The sequence below is a fragment of the Erythranthe guttata genome, chromosome 11 (assembly GCF_056151865.1).
Source record: "Erythranthe guttata isolate IM_541 chromosome 11, IM_541, whole genome shotgun sequence".
Taxonomy (NCBI): domain Eukaryota; kingdom Viridiplantae; phylum Streptophyta; class Magnoliopsida; order Lamiales; family Phrymaceae; genus Erythranthe; species Erythranthe guttata.
In genome coordinates, this window is record NC_142543.1 from 14536744 (window position 1) to 14549721 (window position 12978).

The 12978-nt window shown below is 34.0% G+C and overlaps 2 protein-coding genes and 4 non-coding genes across 6 annotated transcripts; 1 reads left to right on the plus strand and 5 right to left on the minus strand.

Moving 5' to 3' along the window:
- The first annotated feature begins 1492 nt into the window (after positions 1-1492).
- On the plus strand, positions 1493-4413 carry SDG40 (SET domain group 40). Its single transcript, XM_088825524.1, has 6 exons — positions 1493-1728; positions 1802-1952; positions 2765-2896; positions 2991-3131; positions 3459-3677; positions 3814-4413. The coding sequence occupies exons 1-6, from the start codon at positions 1589-1591 to the stop codon at positions 4381-4383; spliced, it is 1353 nt and encodes a 450-aa protein (XP_088681650.1). The 5' UTR covers positions 1493-1588; the 3' UTR covers positions 4384-4413.
- Positions 4414-6547: 2134 nt separating this feature from the next.
- Positions 6548-6648, minus strand: LOC148767055 (small nucleolar RNA Z103). Its single transcript, XR_016034586.1, has one exon. It is a non-coding gene; the product is annotated as a small nucleolar RNA Z103 (small nucleolar RNA).
- A 121-nt stretch (positions 6649-6769) lies between these two features.
- LOC148767056 (small nucleolar RNA Z103) lies at positions 6770-6876 on the minus strand. The gene has a single exon (XR_016034588.1). It is a non-coding gene; the product is annotated as a small nucleolar RNA Z103 (small nucleolar RNA).
- Positions 6877-6984: 108 nt separating this feature from the next.
- On the minus strand, positions 6985-7085 carry LOC148767057 (small nucleolar RNA Z103). The gene has a single exon (XR_016034587.1). It is a non-coding gene; the product is annotated as a small nucleolar RNA Z103 (small nucleolar RNA).
- A 91-nt stretch (positions 7086-7176) lies between these two features.
- On the minus strand, positions 7177-7286 carry LOC148767058 (small nucleolar RNA Z103). Its single transcript, XR_016034589.1, has one exon. It is a non-coding gene; the product is annotated as a small nucleolar RNA Z103 (small nucleolar RNA).
- A 2974-nt stretch (positions 7287-10260) lies between these two features.
- LOC105961826 (uncharacterized) lies at positions 10261-11586 on the minus strand. The gene is made up of 4 exons (XM_012986092.1): positions 11505-11586; positions 10979-11089; positions 10360-10872; positions 10261-10271 (listed from the first exon to the last, which is right to left on the minus strand). The coding sequence occupies exons 1-4, from the start codon at positions 11584-11586 to the stop codon at positions 10261-10263; spliced, it is 717 nt and encodes a 238-aa protein (XP_012841546.1).
- Between the last annotated feature and the right edge of the window lie 1392 nt (positions 11587-12978).

The following is a 12978-nucleotide window of genomic DNA, read 5'->3' on the forward strand; positions in this document are numbered from 1 at the left end:
TAAAAAAACCCACCATTTTCACTCGAAATCTCACCATCTCCACCTTAAATGAATAATACTTTCGTCAGAGGAAAAAAAAATCGAATGTCAAAAAGAGCAGGAATTCACTTTTTTGGAGAAATAAATTATGATTGTTTGTATGGAAGGGTCCCGAACTTCCTCCAGAATTAGTCAATTTGGCTTAATATAATTTTGTTTTCTAATAAAAAAATACATAATCTATAGTATTACCTAATATGGAAGTTTAAATATCTTGTAATAAATATTTCATTGCAAAAAAAAAAAAAAAATTAAAAAATTAAGAAAATAGAAATAACTTAGAACACATGAAGATTAAGTGCATATAAGGGTGGTGGGTTATAAATTTGATGGATATTTATGACATTTTACAATATTTGATAGGGAATTGAAATACTTTGGAGGTGGAAATAGCACCACTCTAAAACAAATTGACATATCTTTTGAGAGATGATGCTGAAAATAAGCTGAAATAGAAAACCAACGACTATTGTTTTTATAGTGTGATGTTTAAATAATATAGCCATTAGAATTTATGGCTCCTTCGACCCTACACCCGATGATAAACACTGGATGAGTCTTCTGCTGCCACGTGTCTTTTTTTTATTTTTCTAAAACCCCTAAAGGTAAATCACAGCGGAGAATATATTATAAAATACAAAAAAAGACACGTAACAGCAGAAGACCCACCCGGTGTTTATCATCGGGTGTAGGGTCGAAGAAGTCAGAATGTAATTGTTGTATCTGAGAGTTGTAATATAGCCATTGTAAATATAGCCGATAAAATATAGTCATTGCAAATATGATTGTTAAAATATAGTCATTGTAAATAATAGGGTAAATTATGGCCATCCCTGAAATATGGCTAAATTAAGAAAAACCCTTTTTGTTTGGGTAATAATTATAGTCACCCTCCTTTTAAATATTTTTACATTAAATTTATGTAATTTGGTTATTTACCGAACAAAATTGTATATTTAGTTATAAACGGTATGAAATGTTGGTGTACTGAAATATCGGTTCGGTTTTACCGATTTAACACCCCGAAATTTACCTCTGGAGGGATATTTTCGTAAGATAAAACATAGTTGAGGGGGTTTTCGTAATTTGACCATAACTCAGGTGGTGGCCGTAATTTACCCTAACTAATATGAACGTATTATTTAGTAAAAATAACATTTATTTGATATAAAACAATATAAATTATAACTTATTATTCAATAAATTAATACGTCTACAGAAATATATATATATATATATATATATATATATATATATATATATATATATATATATATATATATATATATATATATATATATATATATATATATATATTATTTCTTATAACTAAGTATTAAAAAATAGTAAAATATAATAGTTTACTAAAAAATAGTAACTAAAATACAATAAAAAAAAAAAAGCTAAACTTTAGATCTAAATCGTTTGAAGCCCAAACTCAATTAACTAGTCCACTTCCAACAAACAACAGCCCATCTCTCCTTTAAACTCTAAAAGAGCAGCAAAAATCATATTAATTAAAAAAAAAAAAAAAAAAAGAAAAAAGAAAATGGAAGAAGCAAACCTAGAAAGCTTCCTTGAATGGGGTGCTGCAATTGGAATCTCAGACACTCCAATTTCCGACAACCCTTCTTCCTCTTCTTGTCTCGGCCATTCTTTGTCCGTTTCCCATTTTCCTGAAGCCGGCGGGTATACTGAATATTTCTGCATATGTATGTATGTATTTCTATCACTAACTGTAATAAAAATCACTTCTTTGTAGGAGAGGTTTAGCTGCGGCGCGTGATTTAAGGAAAGGGGAATTGGTCCTCAGAGTTCCTAAGGCGGCTTTGATTACAAGCGACCGTCTAATTAACGATGATCCGATTTTGTCTTCTGCTTTGGTGAACTACCCTTCACTCTCTTCTAATCAGGTGATTATTATTATTATTATTATTATTAATTTTTTTTTATGGACAAAATGCACTTCACCCCCAAGAAATTCAGAAAGGAGACAACCCCCTCGAAATATTGTTTTCGTTGGACTTTGCCCCAAAAGCTAATTTTCGGTGGGTATCTGTGCAACAAAAATAACATTTTTAAAGGGGCAATGTGTAGAGAAATAATGTTTTTATGGGGCAACGTGCAACAAAAATATAATTTAAAGGGGCAACGTGCAAGAAAAAGACTCAATTCAGGTTAATAATTGTTCAGAATTTTGCTATCGGGGCAACAAGTATAACATTTTGAATGGGGACATTCATTCTTTTAAATTTTTAGGGGTAGAGTGCGAAAATTAAAAATGTATAGGGGGTGACATGCAATTTGCCCTTTATTTATTTGGATACCCTTTATTTTAGTAGGGATATTAATTTGATGAGACCACTTTGTTAGTCTTTTTGCCATGAGATATATATACTTTGAACTTCAAGATATATGATTTTGTCTTGAGCATTTCGTCAATTGTAATCAAGTAGGCCTCGTTTGGTTAGTATGATTTAGCCATATGATTATTTGAGTAATCGGACCTTATTGGATGTTTGTTTAGTTCAATTAGTGTGAAAAATGGCCAATTGTGAAACTATATATCTTGGACATTCCATTGTTTTAATTGGGTTTTTGTAAGATTATTCAATTTTATCTCGGTTAATCTTATCCTAGGAACCAAACGAGGCCCAAGATTGATAAATGGTGGCATTTCATGAACATATAAGTGATATTGGCTAGTCTTTTAATTTTGGCCTAGATATTGTCCGTTGCTTTACTAAATGAAGCGAACAAGGGCCGGAGTTCTTCTTGGTACACTTACCTAAAGCAATTACCACGAAGTTATGACTTGCTCGCGAGTTTTGATCGGTTCGAGATAGAAGCGTTGCAGGTCCGGTTCGGTTACCGATTCAATTATTTTCCGGTGTTTTGGAATTATTTTCCAAAATAAAAATGATTTTTAAGCATATAAAAATCACTTGTAGATTGACGATGCAATATGGACTGCAGAGAAGGCCGTTCATAAAGAAGAAAAGGAGTGGGAAGAAGCAACTCCTCTTATGTGTGAACTTAATTTCAAGAATCGACTCACAACATTTAAGGCTTGGCTATGGGCTTCTGCAACTGTAAGCGCATCTCTCGTTTGTTTTCATGTATATTGAACTTGAGTTTATTGTAATTAGTACCCTATGTGTTATATCGAATCGCCTTAAAAACTTATGATTTAATTGTTTTTAGCAATTAGTACCCCTGTTTAGGAGGTTGTATGCTAAAAAAATGAATCATGGGGGGGGGGGGGGGGGGGGGGGGGGGGGGGGGTTTGCCAATAAAATAACATAGGGTAGTTTTTTTAGCAATTTGATATAACACAAGGGTACTAATTGCAATAAACCCTATTAAACTTTGTTGATATTAATATTTTATTTATTCGTGAACATTTTTTATATATATAGGTATCTTCGCGCACTATGCATATACCATGGGATAGTGCGGGTTGTTTGTGTCCCGTGGGAGATTTCTTTAACTATGCGCCTCCTCAAGAAAATTTGGATAATTTGAAAGAAGACGATTTGTTAGATGGAAATACGGATAGGTTAACAGATGCGGGTTTTGATGAAGCGGTTGCGAGTTATTGCTTCTATGCTAAGAAAAATTACGTAAAAGGAGATCAGGTATTGCTTCTACCTTCTTTCTTTTAGTTGTTTAATTAATTAACCGTGTTGGCCCGTGTGCGTAAAAAGTGATCGTTTTTTGTTTTGACTTCGTTTTAGTTGCTTAAGGTGTTGGTATTTATCTTGTTATGTGTAGGTTCTTCTAAGCTATGGTACATACACAAATTTAGAGCTTCTAGAATACTACGGGTTTCTTCTTCAAGAAAACCCAAACGACAAGGCTTTCATTCCCTTGGAATCCGAAATGTACTCCCTTTGCTCTTGGCCGAGAGATTCACTATACATTTCCAAAAATGGGAAACCATCCTTTGCATTAATCTCCACCGTCCGTTTGTGGGCCACCCCCGAGAGAAATCGAAGGTCGGTTAAGCACATTGCATTTTCAGGACAACTTATCTCGAACGAGAACGAGGTTGCTGCAATGGAATGGATAGCAAATAAATGCCGGGATTTGTTGACCGGTTTTCCGAGCTCGATCGAAGAAGATGCTTTAGTGCTTTGTATGATCGACGAAATCGAAAATTGTAGTGGAGATAGAGAGTTGGCGATTCGTACTTTATTAGAGAGGAATAGTGTAAAGGCAACAAGATCTGATATTTGTAGGTTGAAATTGGCAGTTGAGTGGAGACATAGGTACAAGAATATTTTGTCTGATTGTATATTGTATTGTAGTTGTACTAGGATGTTGGATAATCCTTCTTGTTGATGATATATCGTTCGATCGTATTCTTGTCGATTTGCTGTTTGTTGTTCGAAAAGCGTATCCGATAGTTGGGGCGAAATTCATTGCACTTCACATCATATTAGATTCACATGATTGTTTGTGTAAAAGTTGATAATGGTTATTTTGCTTAGTTATTTATTTATGAGGACAAATAAGACTTGTGGCTAAATAGAACTTAGTACTTAGTAGATTAATCCCTCATTCGTAGGGATTTTTTTGTAGGTGAGTCTCGTAAATATTATTTTGCTAGAACGCTACTTGTGGCTAATTAGATGAGGATTCATGGAGCAACGATGGGTGGTGTTGTTATTATTGAGAAAATTCTCAGATCAATGAATATTGGCTCAAGTGTGGAACAATATGAACTTGTTCGGAGATATGTTGAAGAAATAAGAAATTGTAGCCCTAACACCACAGATAGAATCAAGACCAATGATGATTGAGGCAATCTGAAGTTTAAAAGAATCTACTTGTGTTGGGGAGCTTAGAAACAAGGCTTTCTTGAGGAATGTCGACCCATCTTTTTCCTTCATAGTTGCCACTTAAAGTAAGTTTATAGGGGATTTTACTATCTGATATAGGGATAGAAGCCAATAATGGTACTGATCCATTTGCATGTGCAGTTGTTGAGAAAGAGAATAGAGATTCATGAGTGTGGTTTATGAATTCGCTGAAAACAAATTTGAACATAGTAAATTATGGCATATGAACTATTATGAGTGACAAACAGAAGGATTGGTTGATGCAGTTGAGACGGTGATGCCTAATTTTGAGCACATATTTTGTATGATGCATTTGTACTGCAACTTCAATTCTCACACACACGATTGACTCAAAAAATTTGAGCACATATTTTGTATGATGCATTTGTACTGCAACTTCAATTCTCACACACATGATTGACTCAAAAAAAATATCGTCAAGCTGCAAGGGCTTCAAGCATGTAGATTTTGAAAGAATGTTGAGCTGCAAAAAGATAAAATTATCTTTCATTGGCTTGCTAAAAGGCCAACAACACACTAGTCTATCGTCATTTTTAATTGCAATTCCAAATGTGACACTCTTCTTAGTAACTTGTCCGAGAGCTTCAAACCCGACCTGCCCGCAAACCGCAAATTTTGCTTATTAAATTATCACTAGCAATTTGGTAAATGAACACCTGAATAAATAGTATGGGTCGGGTACCGGGTTTGAGAGTTACAACTTGCACCCGCACGCACCAATCACATATTTCCCTACAAGTTCAACAACAAAAAATCACACTATTTCTTATATCTCCATATACTCCACCCACAGCTTCCTTCCACCAACATTTTTTCAATTGATCTTGTGAACATGACACTAAATTTATCAATTACCATAAAAACAAACATTTTTATGCTCAAGACTATAAATTCATTTCAAACCGTTTGGAAGTTCATCAATGCAAGATTAGTTTACCAAATTTTTATAACCTTCTTGCTAAATTCACTACTTACGTGACAGTTTACCTCAATCAAAAATTGATATTGCTGATTTAAGTACTTCTGTCACAAAATTTCCCAATCAAATTCTACTACTGTTGCAGAATATAGTTCATAACAATATAACCAAAAACAATAAAAATAACCTTAACAACAATGTAACAATAACAACATCGCCATAACAAAATAAGCTCAATTCAACTGAATTTCATTAATTCAACTAGATAAAAAAATAGTCATTACAACAAAATGGAGTAATTCTGATTACACATTAAAATAGAGCACTCAAATACTACAAATTTGGTGATTTCTAACTCAAATTTGAACAACCCTTGTATCAATTGCTAACTTTTAGAGAGAGAAAGCTGCAGACAAGTCATTTTTAGAGACACATTGGTTAATCAATCCAAGTAAAACAACTAACACCCAAAACTTGATAAATATATAAAAACAAAATTTGAAGAAAATAACAAGATAGGTAATTTGCAAAATCCAAATAATTCAAAAACACTACTCTCAACTTATAAAAAAATTATATTCATAACTATAAAATTAATATCACTTCAAGAAGTAGAGACTTACCAAGGCATTTAACTCTCCAACTTATAAATTTGAAATAAACAACAGACACGTAAGATTAAATAACCAAATATATATTTAAAAAATGGTACAATAAATTTGGAATGGATCAGAATATTGGCTTGAATTTCTCCATGAATGGAGAAATTTTATTAGCACAGTTATATCACCTTCGATCATCTGGGGAAATAGTCCTCACATCCATTAAATCAAAAATAAATAAATAAAATATTTATTCAATTATACAGAGTAATTTATTTCAAATACAAAAAATAATATATCCAGTAATTTCCAGAAAAAAAAATAAAAAAAAAAATAATTAAATGATGGATCAGAATATTTGGCTTGGATATTCTCCACAAGGGAGAAAATACAAAAAAGCGCTCAGTAATTTCAGCTTCGAATCATCTGGGGAAAAATTCATCACCTCCATCTTACTACTTCTAATTAATATTTCACACTTCAATTAAAAAAAAACACATTATTTTAATTACAAAAAAAACTAAATTTTAACCAAAAAAAATTAATTTTTCTAGAGAGAAAGGATCAGAATATTGGCTTGAATCTCTCCATAAAAGGAGAGATTTTAGTAGCACAGTTATATCAACTTCGATCATCTGGGGAAATAGTCCTCATATCCATTTCAATTTAACCAATTCAAACAAAATCAAAAAAAAAAAATACTAATTTTCTCCAAAATAAAATTAAAATCGAATAAAAAATAATAATAGAGAAGGATCAGAAATTTGGCTTGGATTTTCTCCGCAATAAAGGGAGAAAAACAAAAATTGCGCTCAGTAATTTCAGCTTCGAATCATCTGGGGAAAAATTCATCACCTCCATCTCCATTAAAATTTAAAACAAAATTAATTTGAAAAAAAAAAAGAGAGAAATTTCACCAATTCTGTTAAGAGCAAATCCTCGAGAGAAACGAAGATCTGATTGAAAGGCAGAAACAAGGAGTAAGAAGTTTCGCGTCGGCTCATACGCAACGCCCATTTGCAATTAGGAGCGCCGGTAATCAGTTTTATCGACGCAGATTTTTCATTCTTGCGATTGAATTGAAATCAACAGAAAATCTGATTAGCGAAGAAATTGTGAAATTGAAAGAAAAAAAGGGGAGAAATTGGAATTAGGGTTTCGATTGGGAGAGGGAACTTGGGGGAGCGGCGGTGAATTGATGATATGAGAATGGAGGAGGTGGGTGTGTTATATATAGGCGTGAATGAGAGGTGGCGGAGCAGCTAGGGCTTTACGGAAAACCTAATTTCAGGATTGGGGTTTTTTTACTACGCCTCTAAATTCTCTTGTTAAATGTTAACAATGATTTTCCGAATCTTGAAATTTCGAATATTAATATTTTTTTAAGGAGTAATTTGACTCAGCCCCTTCAAATCTATTTATTGCTAGATATGAACCCATAATTTTCTTTTTCATTTTCAAAAACCCCTCATAAATCATATTTCTAAAATATCCCTTCTAGTTTCATTATGATTTTTTTTTAAACTCTTTTTATATTTTATATTTTTATTTTTTATTTTTTATATTTTATTATTTCTATTTTTCTTTTTTCCGTTGGCGGGTGGCTGAATCACTGATCATCTGACCACTTTTGGCGGGTGGCTAACTTCAAACTTCTTTTTATTTTTTAATTTTGTGGGTCGCTGGAGCTCCAATCAACTGAGTTCTGGTCGGCTAACTTCCATCAAGTCAACTAAATCAAATTAGCTTAATCAAGTTTAGTACATCAAGTCAATTTAATCAAAGCTCCGGCGACTCGTTACCGCTGCTGAAATAGTCAGCAACAAATGAAAGTCAGCTAGCTAAATCAATTCAACTAATCGAAAGTCAACTAATTCAAGTCGGCTAATCAAGTCAATTAATCGGAGCAAATTCAAGTCAGCTAATTAAATCAATTAATCAGAGCTCTAACAACCCCAAAAAATAATTTTGCGCAGAGCGCTTACTATCTTGGGCCGGCCCACGCCCTCATCTCGCCCTTTCTTCTTTTTTGTTCGATTCACCAAGTTTCTTACGTATGAGTTGTAGGGGTGAGCAAAAAAACCGAACCGAAAACCGAAAAAACCGAGCCGATATGTACCGTCCCGACTTAAAACCGCATACACGGTAAATTTTTTTTGAAAAACCGAAATTATCGGTTTGTGTATGGAGAATTTAAAAATTACCGAACCGATTTCCCGAACCGAACCGATTTATACAAAATGATGTATTTTTTATATATATTATAAATACTTACCCTAGCGTGCCTCTATCTTTCGAGCGCCTCCATGTGACATCGTTTTTTATTAATTAATTTTGGTTGTGACGTGTTTTTTATTAGTTAATTTTCGGTTGTTATTTGTTAATTTTCTCAAATAAATATAATGAAAGTCCAAATATATGGGTTTTATGCCGAACCGGTTCGAACAAATAGACGAAATCGAAACCGAAAATAAACCGAATTGATACCGAAACCGTTAACCGAAAACCGAAAAACCGATTCACACCGAACCGAAAAAAACCGACATATTCGGTTTTTAAAATATGAAAAACCGATATTATCGGTACGTGTTTGGTTTATTGGAAAAACCGAGCCGTACCGACCCGTGCACACCCCTAATGAGTTGAATAAGCAAGCAATTCAAGAGTATTGTCTCATGGCAACCCAAGGGTGGTGTAGACCATAAAATTAATTAATTGGTTAATTAAATTAGCCAATTAAATTGTGTCTAAATTAAATTATAATTTATCTTGCAAAATAAGTTATGGAGATAATTATCAATTAATTATTGGCCAATAGGGTTATTTCTTGTCTTCCAAGTTATAAGAGATAAATATCAATTTAAATAGAGACAATCGCGCCACGTCATCAAGAAGACTTTATGTAGGACTCTTATTCTACCACTATAAATAGGAGTTAATTGCAAATACCACCCTTGTGAAATCTCTAATTGTCAAATACCCCCTATCAAAAAATAATTCAAACACCCCCCTGAGGTATGGTCAAATTACAAAAACCCCCCTCTTGTTTGGATAATTACATCTACCCCCTCAACTATGATTTTTTCTTACACCTCCACCCTTATGGTGCCAAATTCAACATAATCATCTAGATTCCGTGAAATGTGCTCTAGTGTGTACTCGTTTTGTGTAAAAATACAGTTTCCGATGCACCACAAACTGATATATACAAGCTAACAATCACATATTATGATCATCTTGCTTCATAATGTAGAGTTTGAATGGGATAAAATGGGTACAAAAGTGATAATATTCTATATAATCTCGAAGATTCCACTAAATTTGAGGAGTTGAGGGGGTGGTTGTAATTACCCAAACAAGAGGGGTGTTTTTGTAATTTGATCATACCTCAGGGGGGTGTTTGTAATTTACCCTATTGATATGTAATACAAATAAGTAAAAAATATTAAAAAAAAGATAACTAATTTGTATTGTGTAAGTGATGAAATAAGCCAAAATAAATGAAAAATCTAAACATCGAAGCTTTTAATTTCCACATACAAAGAGCGAATATAGTTGGTCCCAAGTTTAACAACCATAATGATATATGAACGTTCAAATCTTGAATTTGATCCAAACAATCAGTGTTATTTTGTTTGATACCAACCGCCCTAAACGCATGCAACAAATCCAATACAATGAAACTCGCCTACATATGTTGTACAATGGTCATACGAAATATGTAAATTGTTACCAAAACAATACCAATATAACTGTTTAATGACATAAAATTATTGTAAAAAAATTACCTTCATGAAATATAGTGAGCGGAGTCCATACCAAATTCGTAGTACAACTAAAATAAACCTATAAATGAGGAATAACAAAACATATAAATAATAGATAATAAAGGTCACCATTGAGTATTGTAATTTTTTTATATATATAAAATTACATTCATATACGCTGAAAAACTTCCTTGTATATACAACATTATTTGTAATGTTGGTCGTATCACCAGATTCCGAGTTAATCAAAATCTTTATGCCACTTCGACTCTTAACTCTCGAGAGTACGACATAGAGCTGTCCGTGACTGAAAACAGGTCTCGGCAAGTACACGCCTACATGAGAAATAATTTGTCCTTGACTTTTATTGATTGTCATTGCGAATGATACCATTAGCGGAAACTGACGTCCCTGGAATTTAATAGGCAATGCATAGTTGGACGGTACCAAAGTCATTCTAGGAATGTACACCGAATCACCAACATGTTTACCGGAGGGGATCATGCAGTTGAGAACGTGTTTTCCCATATTAATAACATGAAGCCTTGTTCCATTGCACAATCCTCTAGCCTGATCAATATTTCTGATGAGCATAACGGGAACACCTCTTTTCAATGTCAGCTTATACGGTGGAATTCCGAAGCATGATATGGTGTTGGGAATTTCCGGGGTGAATATTTCTGCGTTGACATCCGATATTTAACTCTTTCTTGCACATACTATCGGAGCTGAAATAGACCTTCTCCTCTCATGTTATGATCGATAAAAAATGATCGTTCACAAAACCGACACTTTCATTAGTGGGTGCAAGAATTGCTCGGCCTTCGAAATACTCGGGAATAAACAGGTTGGTCACCAAATCGGGATAAACAAACTCGATAAGATCCAAAAAGGGATCTGCAGAATTACGAATCAGCATGTCATCGGGAATTTCAATTGTGGCATCACCGTCATTTACCTCGCCAGCATCGCCATTGCCGATATTAATATCTAGTCCGCAAATTCTCTTATTTCATCTGCATTGGCGGAAGAGGAGGACGACTGAAGTCTCATGTTCTTGTTCAACTTCATAACCTTACATTGTATACACAACGGTGATAAATTGATTGTAGCATGAACATTGTCTTGTCTCAACGCTTTCAACACAACTGGCAGAATTTGCCGACAATCCTCCAAGAACTACAACCTTGCCTCCGAATGACATATCTAAATCAAGTATAGATTTTATTGTTTTGTCAAGTGCGTCGAAACAGTACTTGTACAAATCTCGAATGCGCAGTTCTGCCACGGGGAAGTAGAAGCAAAGCAATACCGCTGGAAGCAACATCTATAATTATTTCCCCTTTTGAACGGATAGCAGCCGATAAACTTTTCCATATGAAAGTCTTCCCCATTCCTCCATGCCCACAAAGAAAAAACAGTCCATCTTTACATTTGTAACAGCATCCATGATATCATCGAAACCGTTTTTCTATTCATCAGTAATGGATGAAATGTATTTCTTAAGTTCTTCATGCATCGCATCAACGTCATAGTCCAACTCGTCGAGAACCAATCTATTTGACGTGGCGTCCGTCATCGACCCAATTGGAATCGACATTGGGGGAAAGTTACTCAAGCTTTTGGTGTTGCTTTGTAATATGTTTTCTATTTCGATCAAAACTTAGTTTCTCGTATTATCGTCGGACACATGTGGACCTTCAATATAGTATAATATGAAAAATCAACAAAATGCGGCGATTATAAAAATATATACTTTTAATTCAATCTTTTGTAGTAAATTGTGGAAAAATGTAAAATGTATTGTCATACTTGAATTGGTACGACGTTGTTGTAGTTTGTAAGCAATGTCCTCTACGAATTCCTTCCAGCAACACTCCCACACATATTTTGGTCTGCTCATATTATTTGCGACCAAAAGTACGACGAATAATCGTCTCACATAGTTACCACTGGCCCACTCGTTTGCCTCATTTATGCCAGCTATGTACTATTTGTCGTCGTCTAGCAGTCCCAGCGCAAAGCCCACATCTTTGAAAGTTGGGTAGACGCGATCCTTGATTTTCCTAAGATCATCGTAACACGTGCAACCTCTTTGAAAGTTCAGCAACAGTCTCAAGTAATAGTCTTCACCCCTGCCCGGCGGTACATTAGTAATAACCCTTCCTATCGAGAATCCTATCTTTCTTATAGATTTTTTTTCTTCTTAACTCTCCATACCTCAAATTTCTAGCTTCATGGTACAACTTATTCACATAGAATCAAGTAAGGAACAACGTTTGCTTCGCAGTCGGTCTGTTCCGCACATCAACTAATGAGTCACTATTCGTAAACAAAACAGTCTGACTGTCCGGAATATGAAAGTTTAACCTAATCACCGGTTGATCTCTAAAGTGAATGTCAAAGCTAAATAACCTCCAAGCAGCCTCGCATTCCGAAAGATATCTGCAGTCGTAGTATATCTTTATCTTATCGCAACTTTCGGGAGTTGCATCTGGATTATTTGATTGATAAAATGCCGCTGTGACCCGATTGTGTCCTTTGTTGACGTACTTGAATAAGTACTTTATCAACTGAAATTTTTACATTTTAAACTTATTTTATAAAAATTGTATGCAAATCTTTTCAATGATTGATGTGAGAATATTTATACTATTATAAGAGTAGACAATGTGTAAAATATATAATATATTATATTATTAAATTATAAATTAATGCTTACATGCTCTAATGCGGCCAAATATTTTGCCTTCTTCAAATCTGACATCAGAACTGTCGAGCTTCAT

Coding starts and splice junctions, on each gene's coding strand:
- SDG40 (XM_088825524.1), top strand. CDS start 1,589: ATGGAAGAAGCAAACCTAGAAAGCTTCCTTGAATGGGGTGCTGCAATT. Junction 1,729..1,801: donor CATTTTCCTGAAGCCGGCGG/GTATACTGAATA, acceptor ACTTCTTTGTAG/GAGAGGTTTAGCTGCGGCGC. Junction 3,678..3,813: donor ATTACGTAAAAGGAGATCAG/GTATTGCTTCTA, acceptor TGTTATGTGTAG/GTTCTTCTAAGCTATGGTAC.
- LOC105961826 (XM_012986092.1), bottom strand. CDS start 11,586: ATGGGGAAGACTTTCATATGGAAAAGTTTATCGGCTGCTATCCGTTCA. Junction 11,090..11,504: donor TATAGATGTTGCTTCCAGCG/GTATTGCTTTGC, acceptor GTAATTCTGCAG/ATCCCTTTTTGGATCTTATC. Junction 10,873..10,978: donor ACCCACTAATGAAAGTGTCG/GTTTTGTGAACG, acceptor ATGTCAACGCAG/AAATATTCACCCCGGAAATT.